General features: G+C 34.6%; 1 protein-coding gene across 1 annotated transcript in view; it reads right to left on the reverse strand.

Moving 5' to 3' along the window:
- CCDC18 (coiled-coil domain containing 18) overlaps positions 1-21331 on the reverse strand; it is a 110009-nt gene that overhangs the window by 68057 nt on the left and 20621 nt on the right. The window contains exons 8-15 of the mRNA XM_040627027.1: positions 18919-19015; positions 16288-16409; positions 14994-15285; positions 12405-12529; positions 11157-11317; positions 5720-5943; positions 3996-4106; positions 3394-3525 (exon numbers count right to left, since the gene is read on the reverse strand). Of these exons, the coding sequence (XP_040482961.1) occupies positions 3394-3525; positions 3996-4106; positions 5720-5943; positions 11157-11317; positions 12405-12529; positions 14994-15285; positions 16288-16409; positions 18919-19015 (1264 nt within the window). The remainder of the gene's footprint in view (positions 1-3393; positions 3526-3995; positions 4107-5719; positions 5944-11156; positions 11318-12404; positions 12530-14993; positions 15286-16287; positions 16410-18918; positions 19016-21331) is intronic.

Below are 21331 nucleotides of genomic sequence, written 5' to 3' on the forward strand. Positions count from 1 at the left end.
TGTAAGGCATATAAAAAACAAGTAGCATGATGACAAAAGTAAGTCAGTCTCTATCAGTATTACTTTAAAGATAAATGGATTAAACTCTCCAATCAAAAGACAGAGACTGGCAGAAGATAAAAACACATGATCCAACTACAGGTGACCCTTGAACAATGCAGAGGTTAGGGCAGCTGACCCCATATGCAGTCGAAAATCTGTGTATACTTCTGACTCTACAGAAACTTAACTACTAATAGTCTACTGTTGACCAAAGCCTTACCAGTAACATAAACAATTGATTAATACATATTTTGTATGTTACATGTATCATATTCTTATAATAAACTAAGCTAGAGGAAAAAATATTAATTAAATCATAAAGAAGAGAAAATACATTTACAGTACTGCTGTAAAAAATCCACAAATAAGTGGACCCATACAGTTCAAACTCATGTTGTCAAGGGTGAACTATATATGCTGTCAACAAGAGACTCACATGAGATCCAAAGACACAAATGTGTTGAAAGTGAAAGGATAGAAAAAGATATTCCATGCAAATAAGTAACCAAAAGAGAGCAGGGGTACCTACACAAATATCAGATAAAACACTTTAAATCAAAAAAGGTTATAAGAGACAAAGAAGGACATTATAAAGGTTCAAAATAGTACTGAGATATAATAAAGTTTAGTTATGTAATGATAGACCATCAAATTATATGAGGCAAAACTGACAGAATTGAAGGGAAAAATAGACAGTTCTACAAAAATAGATGAAAACTTCAATACCCCACTCCTAATAATGGACAGAAAACCAGACAGAATATAAGTAAGGAAACAAAGGACTTAACAGAATAAATCAACTAGATCTAATAGACATATACAGAACATTCTAGCCAACAACAGAATACACATTCTTCTCAAGTATGAAGGGGACATTTTGTAGGATAGAGCATGTCAGGTCACAAATGGAAGTCTCAACAAAATTAAAAGGACAGATATCATTCAAAGTATCTTCTCTAACCACAACCAGATAAAATTGGAAATGAATAATGAAAGGAAAATTAAAAAATTCACAAGATTGTGGCATTAATTAAACAACAGATTTTTAAACAATCAATGAATCAAAGAAGAATTCACAAGGGAAATTAGAAGATAATTAGGAGACAAATGAAAACAAAAACACCACTTACCAAACCTTAAGAGACAGAGCCAAAGTGGGGCTAAGAGGTAAATTTACAGCTATAAATGCTTACATTAAAAAACAAAAAAGATCTCAAGTCAATAATTTAACTTCAAAACATAAGGAACTAGAAAAAGAAGAACAAGCTAAACTCAAAGCTAGTTGAGGGAAAGAAATAATAAAGATTACAGTAAAAATCAACAAAACGGAGAACAGAAAACAATGAAGAATATCAATGAAATGAAAAGTTAGCTCTTAGAAAAAATAAACAAAATTGACAAATCTTTAGCTGAGTAGATTAAAAAAACAGAGAACTCAAATTACCAAAATCAGAAATGAAAGTGGGGATAGCACTGCCAATTATACAGAAACAAAAGAGATTGTAAGAGAGTACTATGAATAACTGTATACCCACAAATTGAATAATCTAAATGAAATGGACAAATTCCTAGAAATACAAAACCTACAAAGACTATATAATGAAGAAATAGATCATAGGAATGACCTAAAACTAGTAAGAGGTTAAATCAGTAATCAAAACGTTCCCAACAAAGAAAAGCCCTGAACCTGATAGCTTCACTAGTGAATTCTACCAAATATTTAAAGAATATCAATGTTTAGGGGCACCTGGGTGGCTTGGTCATTTGAGCATCTGACTCATGATTTCTGCTCAGGTCATGATCTCATGGGTCATGGGATCAAGTAACACATCGGGCTCTATGCTCAGCAAGGAGTCTGCTTGAGATTCATTCCCTCTGCCTCTGCCCCTCCCCCACACTCTCTTTCTCCCTCTCTCAAATAAATAAAATAGAATAAAAAATACCAATGTAGGGGCGCCTGGGTGGCTCAGTCGTTGAGCGTCTGCCTTTGGCTCAGGGCGTGATCCCGGCATTCTGGGATCGAGCCCCACATCAGGCTCCTCTGCTGGGAGCCTGCTTCTTCCTCTCCCACTCCCCCTACTTGTGTTCCCTCTCTCGCTGGCTGTCTCTCTCTCTCTGTCAAATAAATAAATAAAATCTTTAAAAAAAAAAAATACCAATCTTTCTCAAACTGTTCCAAAAAAGTTGAGAGAACACTTTTTAACTAATTCTGAGACCAGTTTTAACCTGATACCAAAACCAGACAAAGACACTAATGGAAAACTACAGATCAATATCCCTTATGAACACTGATGCCAAAATCAATATAATATTAATAATCCAAATTCAGCAGTGTGGTAAAAGGATTATATGCTATGACCAAGTGCAATTTATTCCTGGAATGCAAGGGTGGTTCAACATGTAAAAATCAATGTAATATGCAGTATCAACAGAATGAAGAAAAAAAAACACATGATCATCTCAAATGATACAGAAAAGTTGACAAAACTCAACACCCTTTCATGATAAAAACACCAACAAACCAGGAATAAAAGAAAACTACCTTAACATAATAAAAGCCATATATGGAAAACCCACAGCTAACAACCTACTGAAAATGGTGAAAGACCGAAAGCTTTTCCTCTAAGATCAGGAACAAAACAAGGATGCCCCTTTTCACTTCTATTCAACACAGTACTAGAAGTTCTGGCCAGAGCAATCAGTGTCCATCAGTATAAATGGATAAGCAAAATGTGTTATATACAGAGAACAGAATATTATTCATTCTTATAAAGGAAGTAAATCCTGCAATATGCCACAACATGGATGAACCTCAAGAACATTATGCTAAGTGAATTAAGCCAGTCACAAAAAGACAAATAATGTATGATTCCACTTACAAGAGGTACTTAGGATAGTCAAAATCATGGGACAGAAGAAAGTAGAATGATGGTAGCTCATCTATGAGCTGGGGATGAGGGGCTGGGGGGGATGAGGAGAGGGGATAATGGGAGGTATTGTTTAATGCGTATAGAGTTTCAGTTCCGATATTATCCTACATGTCCCTTAGGCTCTGTTTTTTTTCCGAATCTTTTTTTCTCTCTGTTGCTCAGACTGAGTAATGTCCTTGCTCTATGTTTCTTTCTTATTTTTTTAATAATTTTTATTTTGTTATATTAGTCACCATACAGTACATCCCCAGTTTTTGATGCAATGTTCCATGATTCATTATTTGCATATAATACCCAGGGCACCATGCTCTATGTTTCAAGCTCATATTTTTACACACACACACACACACACACACACACACACACACACACACAACCAATGGGTATTATTCAGCCACAAAAAAGAAAAACAGTATCTTACTCTTTCAATCTGCTTTTCCATTTCTTTATGCTGTTCAAGATGAATTTTCTTGGCCTTTTCAAAAGCTAAACAAATTTTCTCATGTTCTGTATTGATATTGGTTTCTAGACTTCTTATTTTTTCATTCTTTTCCTAGAAATACAAAAACACCTTAAAAGAAAATAACTGAGAACTAGTTTTATGTAGAAGTACATAAGTAAAGCATTGAATTTGTCATACTCTATTCTTTGAAGAATCACAGTAGTTAATATGTAAAATTTCAAAAATATTTAAACACTTATTGAGAAGACAAAATGGTTATTTTTAAAAACTGTATCAAAATGAAAAGATTTAACTATTTTAAAACACTGAAGAGAATATCAAAGAAGTATACTATTTCCTTCAATTCTACTAGAATAAAAATCGGAAATTACAGAATACTTGACATATAAGTCTATAAACTTAAAAATACATAAACAAAAAATGAATCATCAGAAAAGTTCAGTAGAATTTATACTTCCCTATTTGGTATACTGTACAACAATGACACTAAAACAAACATGCTGTCACAAATCAAGTGCCTTAAAGTCACAGTGAATTTGTAGCCAAACAGTAATTTTTACCATAAGCTCCTGTTCTAGTTCTGCATTTTTTGCAGCAATAGAGGAATAAGCAACTATTTTTTCTTCCAGCTGTTTCTCGAGAGTTAAAAGTTGAGAACATTTCTTTGTCATCTGAAAACACATTGAAATAAATTTAAAAAAAATTTTTTTTAAATTACTTTTAAAGATAAGTGACAATTTAGAAGAAAAATAGTGAAGGGAAGATCAGGTATATGACAGATTGTTCCATCTATGTAATACATAAGTAGTTTAATTCTTACCCCTTTGTCCAAACAGGATTGCATCCTAACCCATTTCTTAAAAGTAGCTGCTAAAGACCGAAATTACAGGTGCTTGGGTAGCTCAGTCACTTAAGTGTTTTCCTTTGGCTCAGGTCATGATCCCAGGGTCCTGGGATCGAGCCCCACATCGGGCTCCTTGCTCAGAGGGGAGCCTGCTTCTCTCTTTCCCTCAGCTCATGCTCTCTCTGTCTCTCAAATAAATATTTAAAAAAAAAAAAAAGGAAACAACCCATTCAAACCATGCCTGAAGTGCTCCTCAGATATAGGAAAAGAAATCAAATATTTAAAAAATAAAATTAAAAAAAGACTGAAATTAGTATAATAACATGTTAAAAGTAGCTACTTCTGGTGGTGGAATTATTAATGATTTATTTTCTTCTTTGTCCTTTCTGTATTTTCAACAAGATTGTGCTAATTTTGTAATCGGAACAGTTTATTAATCTCAGTACTAGATAATCTTCTAAGTAAGCTGATAGCAAGAATTTAGATGCAGACTGACTAAATTTCCTTTTCCATTACCCACATAATATAAGTTTTTCCTTGGTGTAGGCTACAGATTTTAAAACGAGAAATCAGACATTTTAAAAGTACTCCTACAGGGGCGCCTGGGTGGCTCAGTCATTAGGCGTCTGCCTTCGGCTCAGGGCGTGATCCCACCGTTCTGGGATCGAGCCCCACATCAGGCTCCTCCGCTGGGAGCCTGCTTCTTCCTCTCCCACTCCCCCTGCTTGTGTTCCCTCTCTCGCTGGCTGTCTGTCAAATAAATAAATAAAATCTTTAAAAAAAAAAAAAAAGTACTCCTATAGACAGCATCAGCCTCAGTTTAAAGTGTGAATTTATCATATACACATATGGTCCTGGTCTATAATTACCTAAAAAGGCATCCTTGTTCTATCCTCAATAGAAATGAAGATCAAATATTCACAAAACACACATTATGCACTTTTCAAAATGTAATCCAAGCATATCTGCATCATTTTCATATGCAGTTGTTCACAAAAGCAGATTCCTGAGCTTGACTCCATACCTACTGAATCAGAATCATTAGAACAGTACCCAGAAATCTACATGTTTAACAGGCTTCCCAGCCTGTTCTGCTGTTAGCTAACATTCAAAATCCTCTATTATCACTCCTTTTCTTCCAGTTACATAATCCAAATTCTTGACTTGTAAATGTGTATTAGCCATATTAACTTATACTTGGAAGAAATAGTAGACTGCAATACATTAGAAGTTCCACCATATTTGAGACCTGTCAGCCACTAGAGAGTAACTTCTTACTTTTAACATAGGTTAAAACTCAAGGGTTTCCAAATATAATTTTAAAAGAATTTATAACTGATGTATAAATCTGGACTTACACATACAACATTTATAAAACTCTATAATACCTTTTTCCTTGTCTCCAAAGTTAGTATACATAAACAGCTAATTCAAGCTTACTTCACTTTCCAGTTTGCTAGAGTTTGAAGCTTTCTCCAGTAGCTCCTCTTGTATCAGCTGAAACTGACTTGTTCTGTGGGCCATGTTAACCTTCAAATCAGAATTCTCAGCTTCTATTTGCATCAACTTAGTACGTAGTTCTTCTATTCCAGAAGCAAGTCTTTGCCTTTCTCTTTCATATTGCTTATTCATAGTATGTTGATTTTGGTCTTTTATTCTTTCCCCTAACAAACAAAAGGAAAATTGTTCTGTATAAAACTTAAAGAATAAAAACCTATTCAATGTTGAAAGATTTAATCATAAACAAAGTTTAATTTCTCATCTAAAGAATACTAAAGGGAATGGAGAATGAGACATACGTTAAGGAAAATATAATGAAGGAACATGGTAAGTAAAGTACTTTCTATAATTAAGTATATAACAAAGTAGGAATAAATACTTCTGAATCACTCACTTTTCTAGACTATTCCTTCATACCAGAAAGAGTCCTTCTCTCACTATAAAAGTTCCCATTTTTTGGATAAAAAACATTGAAAAAAAAATCATTGTTTAAAAAAAAGTTGTCCTGTTTCCATAAACTTAAGTTGACCATAAAATTTCTCTGGATAACTTGGCATCATTAAGAATATTTTGATGTAGGGGCACCTGGGTGGCTCAGTTGGTTAAGCATCTGCTTTCAGCTCAGGTCATGATCTCAGGGTCCTGGGATCAAGCCCCCCATCAGGCTCCCTGATCAGCTGCGGGTCTGTTTCTCCCTCTCCCTTCTGCCCCTCCACCCACTTGTGTTCTCTCTTTCTAGCCCTGCTTTCAAATAAATAAATAATCTTTTTTTTTTTTTAAAAAGGAATATTTTCATGTATTGTATACAGATGCAAGTTCAAAAGCTGAAGATGGAATCTTTCCTAGTCTAAACTAGCTCATGAGAATTCAGTGATGCTTTTTGAAACTACCGAGGGCTATCAAAGATAGTTGTTCCAACACGTCCTTTCTCCACTACAAACATATGAACCTACTCCCACCTAAAAGTGACTGAGCTTTCAGGAGTGCCTTAAAAAGGCATAATGTGTATGACTGCATGAGAACACACATAGGTATGGAAATATGTAGAGATGCACTATGCCTTCAAGGGTTGCGTAAGTAGCCAATTCCTATCAATTCTACATATCCCTAATATTTCACTTTCTAGGCTATCTATCTATCATTAGCTCTATACTCTTTGATATAAGAGAATTTATAACATATTTATCAACACCTCTAATAACTAGCATTCACTCTGCTAATAATCTCATCACGCATCCCTATTCTCTCTAATCACTTAGCTATCTAATTCTCTCTGCTGTCATTTTTCCTACCACCAGCCAATCATATTTGAAGATAGACCATGATAGTTAAAGATACATACGTTAACCACTAGGGCAAGCATTAAGAAAATAAAGAGATATACTTAACTAATCAATAGTGAAGACAAAAATAGAATACTAAAATACAACTGATCCAAAAGAAAGCAGGAAAGATGAATAAAGGCCATTAGAATAAATAGCAAATACCAAGATAACAGTTTCTCTCTCCCTCTCTCTTTGCTCCCCCACTCTCTCTCTTAAATATTTAAAAAAATAATAAATAAAAATGTACTTGACTGAAGTAAAATTTGCTTACAATAAGATGTACCTATTTAAAATATAAAGTTTGATATGTTTTGACAAATGTTTGGTTTTTTCATAAGTTTATACTTTGTAACCATCACCACAATCAAGACATCTAACATTTCCATCAGAAGACAAACAACCAACAGACACATGAAAAAATGTTCAACATCACTAATCATCAGAGAAACGTAAATCAAAACCTCAGTAAAATACCACCTCACACCTACCAGAATGGCTAAAATCAAAAACACAACACTGTTGGTGGGAATGCAAACTGGTGTAGCCACTTGGAAAACAACATGGAACTTCCTTAAAAAATTAAAAACAGAATTATTATATGATCTTGTAATTCCACTACTGGGTATATACCCAAAGAAAATGAAAACACTAATTCAAAAAGATATATGCACCCCTATATTTATTGAATTTATTTATAATAGCCAAGATATGGAAGCAACCCAAGTGTCCATTGGAAAATGAATGAATAAAGAAGATGGGGTGTGTGTGTGTGTGTGTGTGTGTGTGTGTGTGTGTGTGTAATGGAATATTACTCAGCCATAAAAAAGAATGAGATCTTGCCATTTGCAACATGAATGGACCTAGAGGATAGAATAGTAGGTGAAATAAGTCAGACAGAAAAAGATATATACTGTATGATTTCACTCACATGTGAAATTTAAGAAACAAATGAACAAAGAAAAAAAGACAAACACTCTTAAATATGGAGAACAAACTGGTGGTTGCCAGAGGGTCGGGGAAAGAGTTAAATAGATGAAAGGGACTAAGAGCACACTTGTCAAGATGAACACTGAGTAATGTATAGAAATGTTGAATTACTACATCTGTACACCTGAAGCTAACATAACATGCTATGTTAATTATACTTCAATTTAAAAAAACCCAAAAACCTGAAAATCATTTCCCTTAGGATCCCTTGTACTCCTTCTCAATTTTCTTTGGGTTTAATTATGTCTTTAATTTTTCTTACAGTGAAAGCTTAGATTATTGATTTTAAACATTTCTTCTTTTCTAATGTAAGTATTTAAAGGTATAAACTTATTTTAGGCAATGCTGTAGCTGCATCCCACAAATTTTTATATGTTGTATTTTCATTTTATTTACTTCAAAATATCCTATAATATCTCCTGTGTGTGTTGATTTACAAATATTTAGAATTTTCCAGGTATTTTTTTGTTATTAGTAGTGGACATAAGGTTGTTTTTCTTAAACAACCTAATTCATGAATGAACCTGATCTCAGTTTTTAAAAATGTTTTGAGACTTAGTTTATTGGCCAGCATATGGACTATCTTGATGAATATTTTAAATACATTTGAGAAAATTGTGTATTCTGGTGATTATTGTGTAGAGTAAATGTCAATCATATTAAACTTGTTTATAGTACTTAAGTCTTCTTTCCCCTTAATGATTTTCTGTGTACTTGTTCTATCAATTACTGAGAAAGTAGTTTTGAAATCTTCAGATATATATGCAGGTTTGTTCATTTATCCTTCTAGTTCTGTCAGTCTCAACTCTGCTTTGTCTGAAATTAATACAGTTATTCCAGCTATTTTTTATTGATATATAATTGACACATAACATTGTATTAGTTTCAGGTGTAAGACATAACGATCTCATATGTGTATATATTTTGAAGTGATTACCACAATAAGTCTATTTAACATCCATCATCACATATAGTTACAAATTTTGGGGAGGGATGAGAGCTTTTAAGATCTACTCTCTCAACAATTTTCATACATATAATACGATACTGTTAACTAACTATACATTACATCTCCAGGACTTGTTTATCTTAGAACTGAAAGTTTGTACCTTTTGACTACATTTACCCATTTTCCCCACCCCTACTTCCTGCCTCTGGCAAACACTAATTTGTTCTCTATGAGTTTGTATTGTTGTTTTGACATTTCATACATAAGTGAGATCATACAGTATGTCTTTCTCTGCCTGACTTCTCATTTAGCCTAATGTCCTCAAGGTTCATCCATGTTGTCACAAGTGGCAGGGTGTCTTTTTTATGGCTGAATAATATTTCATTGTATATATGTGTGTGTGTGTGTGTGTGTGTGTGTATTTTCTTTATCCATTCATCTGTTGATGGATGCTTAGGTTGCTTCCATATCTTGGCTATTGTAAATAATGCTGCAATGAACATAGGAGTGCAGACATCTTTTCAAGATAGTGATTTCAGATGTCGGGTAAATACTCAGAAGTGGAATTACTGCAACATATGGTAGTCCTATTTTTAATTTTTTGAGGAACTTCCATACTGTTTTCCAAAGTGGCTGTACCAATTTACATGCTCACCAACAGGGCACAAGGGTTCCCTTTTCTCCACATCCTCATCAATGCTTATTTCTTATCTTTTTGATGATAACCATTCTGACATTGTGGTTTTGATTTGCATTTCCCTGACGATGAGCGCTGTTAAGCATCTTTTCATGTGTTTGTTGGCCTTCTGGATGTCTTCTTTGGAAAATTGCTTATTTAGATCCTCTGCCCATTTTTAAAACATATTTTATTTACTTTAGAGAGAGAGAGTGAGCTGGGGGAGGAGCAGAGGGAGAGGGACAAACGGACTTCACACTGAGTGTTGAGCCCAACTTGGGGCTCTATCCCATGACCCTGAGATCACGACCTGAGCTGAAATCAAGAGTCAGATGCTCAACTGACTGAGTCAATGCCCCATCTCTGTCATTTTTTAATTGAATTTTTTTGTATTGAGTTGTATGAGCTTTTATGTATTTTGGATATTAACTCCTTACCACATATGATTTACAAATGCTTTCTCCCACTTTATAGGTTGTCTTTTCTTTTGCTGGATAGAAGCTTTTTAGTTTGATATAGTCCCACTTGTTTATTTTTACTTTCTTGGTTTTGATTTTGGTGTCAAATCCAAAAGAAAATCATCACAAGACTGATATCTAGGAGTCTTCTCTTGTATTTTCTTCTAGAAGTTTTATGGTTTCAGGTTTTATATTCAAGTCTGTAATTCATTTTGAGTTTTTTTTAAATAATACTTTTAAATTATATTATGTTAGTCACCATACAGTACATCCCTAGTTTTTGATGTAAAGTTCTCTGATTCATTACTTGCGTATAACACTCAGTGTACCATGCAATACGTGCCCTCCTTACTATCCATCACCAGCCTAATCCATTCCCCCACCCCCCTCCCCTCTGAAGCCCTCAGTTATTCTATTTCATTCTTTTGCATATGGCTTTTCAGTTTTCCTGACACTGTCTACTGAAAAGACTATCCTTATCCTATTTAATGCTCTTATCTCCTTTGTTGTAAATTAATTGACCCCATATACACAGGTTTATTTTTGTGCTCTCTATGCTGTTCCATTGATGTATATGTTGGTTATTAATGCCAATACCATACTGTTTTGATTACTAAAGCTTTGTAAGTTTGAAATTAGGAAGTGTGATGCCTCCAGCTTTGTTTTACTTTCTCAAGATTACTTTGGCTATTTGGGGTCTTTTGTGGTCCCATACAAATCTTAGGATTGTTCTACTGTTCTATAAAAAATGCCACTGGAGGATGCCTGAGTGGCTCAGTTGGTTAAGCATCTGCCTTCGGCTCAGGTCATGATCCCAGGATCCTGGGATCGTACCCCACATTGGGCTCCCTGCTCAGCAGGGAGTCTGCTGCTCCCTCTGCCCCTTCCCCCACTCATGCTTGTGCTCCCTCTCTCTGAAATAAATAAAATCTTAAAGAAAAAAAAAGACTTAGAATTCAAAAATTCAATTTAATACACTCACCTAATTGATTATCTCCTAGTTTTACCGGTTCTGTCTCTAAACTATTTATTTTGCCACTTTCTTGTTTGCCATTACAAGCAAGAAGACTCTTAGACAACTGATTTGCAGCCAGGTTTGCCTGAAGCTTTTGAATTTCTGCCTCTTTTATTGCAAGCTTAATCCTGGAACAAAATGAGATACACCAAAAATTTTTAGAAAGATCCTATACAAATATCTCATAACGTTTTTACCTTTTAAATCAGCAAAAATTTACTCTGATATTTGTTAACTACTGGGCAGAATGTGGAAGTTCTTATATACCATTCATTGGAATGTAAACTGGTTCAGCTACTTTAAAAATTTGATAGTACCTAGTAAAACTAAAAATGTCCACATATCATGACCTAGCAATTTCACTTTTAGGAATATACACTGGAGAAACTCTGGCATATTGTAAAAGGAAACATGTAAAAGTATGTACTTTGCAGCACTGTTTGTAACAGAAGAACTAGAAACAAGGTAACTATCAATAAATAGTGATACAATTATAGAATAGATGGGGCGCCTGGGTGGCGTAGTCGCCTGGGTGGCGTAGTCGCCTGGATGGCACAGTCGTTGGGCATCTGCCTTCGGCTCAGGGCGTGATCCCGGCGCTCTGGGATCGAGCCCCACATCAGGCTCCTCCACTAGGAGCCTGCTTCTTCCTCTCCCACTCCCCCTGCTTGTGTTCCCTCTCTCTCTCTGTCAAATGAATAAATAAAATGTTTTTTTAAAAAAAAACAATTATAGGATAGACTCCTATACAGCTATTAAAACTAACCATACTAATCCATCCATTGATGAGTCATTCTAACTACCTACCTCAAAATGTATGAATTTAAAAAATAATGCTGAGTGAAAAAGCAAAATTACAAACAATATAAGCACACAGTATATTTTCCATGTGTGGATGTAAACATATACAAAATGAACTGAAGAATATACACCAATTCAGGATGGTGGATACTTAGGAGAAGAATGAGACTAGTGGGAAGGAACATCCCTTAGTTCCTTAGTTTAGAACATCCCCAAATGTTTTTAGTTCTAAACACATTTGAAAAAAATATCATGAATGTTAAGAAGAATCAGTTCTTAGCTGTGGAAACAGATACTTGTTATAATACTTGCAGAACTTTTCAGTACATTTTTCATCTTCTCAAAATTTTAATTTAATTACCAATTTTAAAAAAACACTGTATTTGCTACAACTTCAGCATCTGAAAACCATACCTCAATTCGGAAATCACCATTTTATTTGCCTCACAGCAGCCAATGTAATTGTCTTCCTTGTTTGACAAACTACTCATCTGGTGTTTAGAAAGAGATGATTTAAAGCCAAACATTTCTCTTTTTAACTGCAAATTTAAAACAAACATATATAAACTTACAGCATCTTCGATGTAATTGTTTTATTATTCAGAACTCCAATTTTTAAAAATTGTGTGAATAGAAACAACCCAACGTCCATCAATAGGATAAATGTATAGATACATTATGAAATATTAAGATAACAGGAAAACCACAAATTAAAATAAACCTGCATTATATAAATCATTTGGAGACACTATATAACACAACATTAAGTGAAAAACAACAGAGGCATATGTAGTACTTTCCAAAATATATTAGTTATATATGTTTTTCTAGAGCATTCTTACGTGGCAATATTTAAAATATAGACAAGAAGGATACACATGAGTTTCAGAATAGTGCCTACCTCTGTGGAGAGATGAAAAGGATTGGGATCTAACAGTACATAAAGAGGCTTTATTTATCTGTAAAATTTTATTCTAAAAAAATCTGAAGTGGATATCACAATATGTTACTCAGATTTAGCAAATGGTGTGCTGCATTGGTCTCTGCTTTTCTGTATGTTTGAACAATAGAGAATATTTTAAATTAGTTGTGAAAAGGGGCAAGATTAGCACTTAATGACTACTATCTTCAAAGTATAACCAAACCAAGCTTTCTAGAAATGAAGAAAATTCACATTTCCAAACTATGTTATTCTTAGCATTGCATGAAACACAGGATCAAACATATATTACCATACCAACTTCAGAATCACATATAAAGTAATCCTTGATATTGAGTCAAATGAGAATATCAATTTAAAATGAATGCTATCGGGGCGTCTGGATGGCTAAGCATCTGCCTTTGGCTCAGGTCATGATCCCAGGGTTCTGGGATCAAGCCCCACATCGGGCTCCCTGTTCAGCACGGAGCCGGCTTCTCCCTCTCCCTCTGCTCCTCCCCCACTCAGTCTCTCTCTCACTTTCAAATAAATAAGATCTTTAAAAATTTTTTTTAAAAATGAATACTATCTGCATTAATTACTATCAGATTTCAAAAGCAAACAGTACATTAAAAACCTAAGCAAATAATCAGGATCCTAGGAAAGTAGACACAGCAGAGGGCTGGGAACCAAGAATCATACATTCTAGTTTTAATTCTGCTACTAGCTAGTTGTAAAATTTATTACTTCCTTGGCGTTATATTTCTTCATCAATAAAGTGATGGTGTTGAATCAGATGATTTCTAAGGTCCCTTTCAGCTTGTTAATTCCATGACAGTTTAAAATTGGTAAGAGTCTACCACTCATTCAAATGTATTTGAAACAGCCATGACACATTTATATACAGTTTTCTCCTGATCTCCCCTTTAGTTTACACCTATCAATAATGGATTTCTGCGACAGTTATACTTACTTTCTTCCTAATCTCACTTACATATGGTCATATATATAACTGAAAGAGAAGTGGTGGCCAGCTGCTATCAGAAAAACATTTTAATGTTCTGTGCATTCTAGTAAGTACATGAAAAGTTGCACATTATTAGTCATTAGAAAAATGCAAATTAAAACCACAATGTGATACCACTTATACTCACTAAGATGGCTATAATCTAAAAGACGGATAATAAAAAATGTTGGCTAGGATGCAGAAAAACAGGACCCCTCGTACATTCCTGGTGAGGATGTAAAATGGTAGAGCCACTTTGGAAAACAGTTTAACACAACTTTACCATATGACCCAGAAATTCCACTCCTAGGTATCAAGAGAAATGAAAGTATGTCCGCACAAAGAGTTGTATGCAAATATTCATAGCAGCACTATCCTTAACAGTCCAAAAGTGGAAGCAATCCAAATGTCTATCTATTGGTGAATAAATAAAATGTGGCATATCCATACAATGGAATAACACTCAACAATAAAAGGAAATGAAGTACTGATTGATACATTTCACAATGATCCCCTCAAATTTTTAGAATGCAAGAGACCATATATTGTATAATTTTATTTCTAAGAAATGCTCAGAAAAGACAAATCTCTAGAGACAGAAAGTAGATTAGTGGTTCCCTAGGGGTGGGTGTGGGTACAGGAATTAATTATATATAAACAGGCACAAGGGATCTTTGGGGGAATGATAAAAAATGTGTGAAAACTAGATTGTGGTATTGTTAAAAAACTTGTAAGTTTACTAAAAATAATTGAACGGTACAATTAAGATCAGTGAATTCTGTAGTATGTCAATGTTACCTGAATAAAGCTATTTTTAAAAAATCCTGTATCGTTCTTACATATGGCACCTCAGAGACTAAGAAAGGGTGGAAGAGTAGAAAGCTTAAGTGCAGAAAAAGAAAAGGGATTAGACAGAAAGGAAATTCATGATGGAAAATACAGATTTGTATGTATGTATGTACAGATTTGATATATGTATGTATGAATGAATGAATAAATAAATACTTATAAAGTAACCACAAGACAACAACCTCTTCCAAAGCACTTCAGTAAAATTTTCTTTTTCACCCATACTTACTGGCAACTGGGACATCACTTTTTCCAAACTTCTCAGTTCCACCCTTGAACTATCTATTTCTTGTTGACACAAATCCAGTCGCTCATTCTGTGTTGCAACACGGACCTTTAATTCTCGGTTTTCATTCATTAGAGAAAATTTTTCTCTAAGTACTTCTTCTTTGTCCTCTAATTCACTCTCCAGCTTCAGAATACTTTGCCTAGATTCAGTTAGTTGTGCCATAACTTCTGAATTTTTCACTGCCATGATCCTTAATTTTTCTCTTCCATTGTTATTTTCCTCTTTTAACTGCCTATGAAGAAAAAAGCATAAAAGTGAAAATAAAATATACATTTTTAGTAGTCATATTTAATCTCACTTTTAAAATATTTTAAAGCCTTAATTCTAGAATAGTAACATCTGCTCATATTTACTAAGTGCCTACTTTCTGCACGCCAGGAACTCACAACTTTATGTGGGTAGCACTATTAGCATTCTCTATAGATAAGGAAACCAAGGCATAGAAAGGTTATGAAACTTTGCCAGTGTCTCACAGTAAGTAGGAGGGCAGGATAACTCCATTATATTCAAAGCACTTCTGCTCCCTTTCGAAAAATGTTAAGACAGGAGATCTAACTCCAAAATCCTAATTCAACATACCGCAACATCAAGAAAGTTTTAGATTATGTAAGGAAAAACCATGAACTATTAGCCACAACTCCAAAAGACAGTAATCAATCATTAACTGATTACTAGGCATTATTTTCAAATATATATACATATATGTATATGTATATACACCTATAAAAACATGTCAAACATTAGAACAATGTAATCTTTAGAACTGTTGGTGAATGGATAAAATGGATAAATAAAATGTGGTATACCCATACAGAAGAATAATATTCAACAATAAAAAAATGAAATGCTGATATACATCACAATGCATCAGTTTCCTTTTTCACCAGTTTCATCAGTTTCCTTTTTAATGTCTCTGAAATGAGAAGCCTGGACTTATTTTACTAACCAGCTACTGTCACACTACAAAGACATTATGTGTGTGCTGATTTTCTCTAACTATATGCAAAGCAAATATGCTGATCATATTACTCTGTATTTACTAGTATATTAATAGCAACATTTTATTGATTAAAAATCCTAACGTTATACCTAGAACACAATTTTAGTCATGAAACCTATCTTTCTATGTAATTTAAGGCTATAATTGCAATATACAAAATATTCTATATTAAAATGTTTCAGTTCTTTCTCCATTTCCACACAAAAATCCTTTTTCCACGACAGGATACTGTACCTTAATTTCTCTTTCAGAATTTCAAGGTCACTTTTATATAGACCACACTTTTCCTGTAGCCTTTTATTTTCTTTTTCACAGCTAATTAGATTTTTCTCTAATATTTCTTCTTCAACTTGAACCTAAAACAATAATTTGTTTTAAGTGGACATACTATTGTGGTCATAAATTTTAGATGTTTCAAACTAAAAAGTAGTGATTTCAGAAATAAGCAGGAAAGTAGAGTAAGTATTCCATATGTTTAAGTCCCCCGTCTTGTAGCAAAAGGAGCAAAGGAAACTTCCTGGGCAGTAACAAAGGACAGGGAGGGGGATTCTACCACCTGTCCAGAAATGGTTAAAAGCCTGTGACAGCAGCAATGGCACTACCATCTGAAAGCAAGTGTTCTGGGCTCACAGGGGCAAGGCAAGCAACTCATGTAGGGATGCTGCATCAAGTTATTGAAGGCTAACTATACTGCAAATGTTCCGGAGAAAGACTTTTTGAAATTTTAGCCACTGAATACTCCCACTGAAATCACAGTCCAAATCTAAGACAGATAAAAGTCAAGCACCCAGGGAGTGCCTGGGTGGCTCAGTCGGTTAGGCCTCTGCCTTTGGCTCAGGTCATGATCCCAGGGTCCTGGGATCCAGCCCATGGGACTCCCTGCTCAGCGGGAAGTCTGCTTCTCCCTCTGCCCCTCCCCGCTGCTCATTCTCTCTCTCTCAAAGAAAAAAATAAAATCTTAAAAAAAAAGTAAAGTGCCCAGGTTGGAGTGGTGGGAGAGGAGGGCTAGGAGAGGACGGTAGATCTGTCCCACTTTCTCTGTTATATCTACTTAATTATAGGGCTCTGCTGATCACGGTTTGAAACTGATAATCCCAAGGAGAAGTGTGAAAAAATCATCTTACGTTTTCTTCTCTTTCCTGTATAAAGTCCTCCCTCTTTCTGAGGATATTCCCCCCATAGGATATTCCCCCTGCCTCCCCCTACAGATTACCTTATTAAAAATCCCTTCTATGCTATTTCATTCCCACAGGGACTTTCTCCAAGTCTTTCAAAACAGTGATCTGATTAATTTACACTTAAGACTAGTACCTAACAGGATCTCGATTTTTAAATTTTTCTAATTGAAATATAGTTGACACAAAATGTTATATTAGTTTCAGGTGTTTAACACAGTGATTCAGCAACTCTATATGCTATGCTCACCACATGTGTAGCTCCCATCTGACACCATGCAACACTATTACAATACCACTGACTATTCCTTATGCTGTGCTTTTCATCCCTGTACCTTATTCATTCCCTAACTGGAAGCCTATTCCTCCGTCTCCCCTTCACCCATTTTGCCCTCTCCCTGCTCCTTCCATCTCTGTGAACCATCAGTTTGTTTTCCTTATTTATAGGTCTGATTTTGCTTTTTGTTCATTTTTTAGATTTCACATATAAGTGAAATCATATGGTATTTGTCTTTCTTCTTAAATTTTTATTTATTTAAAAGACTTTGTTTATTCATTTGAGAGAGAGAGAGAGACTGAGAGAGAGTACAAGAGCGGGGTAAGGGGCAGAGGGAGAAGCAGGCTCTCCACTGAGCAGGGAGCCCGATGTGGGGCTTGATCCCAGGACCCTAAGATCATGACCTGAGCAGAAGGCAGATGCTTAACCAACTAAGCCACCCAGGCACCCCTCTTATTAATTTTTAATAATATTTCTTCTTCCCTTCTACCTTTCTTTGAACAGAATCATTAACTTCTTGTTTCAATTATTATCTCAAGATGAAAGTCTCTCATATTAGTGTCTATTGACCAGACAGACCTCCCTTCTGAGCTCAACATCTGAATATTCAGCATGTGGCCTTCCTCCAAACAGGTTTTATTATCCTTGTGGTATTACTTGAAAATATTTAATGAATGTAATAAAGCCACTATACTACTATGCAGAATTTGTTCAAGGAATCTTCCCTCTGAAAAACAGAAGTAAGACCCTCCCAGGGTGGTAGGTCCAGGGAGACCGACTGAAGACTATACAATCTACTCTGCCTTCATTTTCATCGAGGTGATGGGAACAAATTTTGTTTCTTTTTTTTTCTAATTTTTTTTATTTTTTAAATATTTTATTTATTTGAGAAAGAGAGAGTGAGTGAGTGAGTGAGTGAGTGGGGAAGAGAGCACAAGCCAGCTTGGGGGGAGAGCCAGGGAGAGGGAGAAGCAGACTCCCTGCTGAGCAAGGAGCCCAATGCAGGACTCAATCCCAGGACTCTGGGATCATGACCTGAGCCAAAGGCAGACGCCTTAGACTGAGCCACCCAGGTGCTCCCAAATTTTCTGTTTCTACGTCTACGGCTCCAACCTCTGCTCACTCACCTCATCTTTCTCTGCATTTTTTTCCCTTTCTCTATATATTGTTCTTCCCCTTGTCTCCATTCTTTCCCCACTTTGGATACAAAAAGTTTTTTGCTCATTATGAGAAGATTGTAAACACCAGCCTTAACCAGTATCTATAAATTCTTTATTCCAACAAATTTATTATAAGGTCATAAAAATTATTCCCTGCTTTAACTCTAAGCAAACATATTCTATTTATGTCTATTTTTATATTTAGAATATAGACAGTAACACAAAACACTGAATTGGCACATCTACTTCTTACCTTTTCCAGTTTTTCTGCCACTTTTTCTTTATAATGTTGGAAAGCTTTACTTAGCTCTTCAGCATTATACAGTGCTTCATTCCTTTGTCGTTCAGCTCTAAAGTTTAAAAAGGGATGATTAATAAAAGTAAAGAATGCTCTGTATTTGACTAGTGAAACTCCAAAGTAACCTGTATTTTATTATAAGGAAAAATTAGAGATGAGCAGTACTAAAAAAGAATAGTAGGCTTAAACTGCAGAATGAATAGAGACTACAAAACCTTCCTATTATCGATATGAAAAATAAAATACAAAACACATACACTTTGAAACATACATACATTCCTATGTTTTGGCAATTTTTTCTTTATCTGGAAAAGACAAGACTAAGGGAAGTGGCCTAGAATGTATAAATTTTCAAACATCAATTATTACATAATCAGTCCACTGTGTAGTATATTCAAAATACTCAGTAAATCCTGTGACCTTTGCAAAGGGCAAGTAAATTTTCAAAAAGGTATTTCAGAAGACATATCTAAAAGATATAAAAACCTGAACAACAAAATCCAGCCACTACAAAGCACTGCCTTAGTTAACCCTGACCTTTCCTCATACTTTTCACATTGAACTGAGACTACTGGGCTGAAATGTAGTCAATATCATACCCACACCTAAAAATTTTTCTATTATTAAAACCTCTTCTCATCATATTCTTTCCAGTGTAAGGGAGATTAGTGATTCTCCTCTTATCAAGGGTGAATTCTTCTATACTCTGGATCTCAGCTCTTCCCTTTTAGGGACGTCCTCTACCTTCTTCTCTACTGGTTTACAGATTCAGTGGAAGTGTCTCTTACTTTCTAAATCTATGTGGTTCTTAAATTTGGATCGCAACTATGGACATCAGAAGTGTTTATTTGATTCCAAAGTTTCAGATAAATGGAAAGAGTTTAAACAATTGGGCATTTATCTGAAAATCTAAAAGAAGATATTCCATTATTTAGTTTGCATAGCTAGAGTTCAGAGAGCAAAGCATACCTGTATTTCTCACTTAAACAAACAAAACCCTCCTATGTGCTTTCCTCTCTCATCCTTCCTTTCAAGACAAACTTCAAAACTTTTACACTTATCTACTCTTCCTTACCACCAATTTTTTAAAAAAGTTAAGACATATTTCAGCCACATAGAAAAGTATACATAAACATATCCATGTACTCCCAATCCAGCTTTAATGCATCTTCTCGATTTTTGCCTTATGTGGCAGTTTTTTAAACCAAACAAAGCATTATATACATTAGAGCTGAAGTCCCTGTGTGTCCCTTCCAAATCCCATTCCCGACTTCTTCCAAAGAGGTAACCCTAATCTTTTTTTTATTACAATAGATTTTGTATATCACATATTAACCTAAACCCACGAATAATACATCACAGTTCATTTATTCCAAGAGGCACACTGTTTTCACAATTTTAACATCTCTATAATTGGTATGTGTTCTATAATTAATGGTATAGGATAGTTTCGTGGTGATATTTTTTCTTAGTGATTACCTAAATAATGGTGCACCTTAAAATCTGTGTAATCTTACATTAAATGAGACATAATAGTTTCTCTCATGTTTTTATACTTTATACGACCATACTGTATCTATATAGCATACACTATATATATCCTTCTGCAGACTGCTTTTATTCAGTATTGTTCAAGAACTATGTCCATCTTTACGACTATAGTTCATTTTAAAAAATCTAGCAACTATTCTATTGCATGAAAATACTGTAATTTATTTATTCATTTTTCATTTGATAGACACTGAGGTTGTTTCCAGCTTATACAAACATGGGGCATCCCAGTGCCACAGCTTCTTGGCAACATGTGGGAGAGTTTCTTTAAGATAAGTAAGAGCTAAATTGCTAGATACTTTCCAAAGTATTTCAAAGTTGAAAGTACTAGGTAGGAGCACCTTCAACTTTATCAAATCTTTTCTAAAAAATTAGTACAGCAGGTGTATCAATGTATACTCCCAAACAGAAATGTGTATGAGTTTTTCTTGTACTACACCTTTACCCATGCTTAGAAAAGCAGTAATAAATAATAAATATATAAAATAATAAATAATAAAATAATAACATACTTAAGCCTCTCAACAATCTATAATGAAGGTAAGTGGCAAAAGTGAGGCACTCACAGGTTAAGTAACTTATCCAAGATCTCACAGGTTACAGTGAATATAAACTGTTTCCAAAAACTCTTTACTTAACCATTTTGCACTACTATCTTTGGTATGTGATTGTACTCTTATAACCTCATTGTAGTTTTTTTTTTTTTTTTTAAGATTTTATTTATTTATTTGAGAGAGACAGCCAGCGAGAGAGGGAACACAAGCACCCCTGTAGTTTTTTTTTTTTTAAGATTTTACTTATTTATTTGAGAGAGAGA

Source organism: Ursus maritimus, unplaced genomic scaffold, assembly GCF_017311325.1.
Source record: "Ursus maritimus isolate PB19 unplaced genomic scaffold, ASM1731132v1 scaffold_12, whole genome shotgun sequence".
Taxonomy (NCBI): domain Eukaryota; kingdom Metazoa; phylum Chordata; class Mammalia; order Carnivora; family Ursidae; genus Ursus; species Ursus maritimus.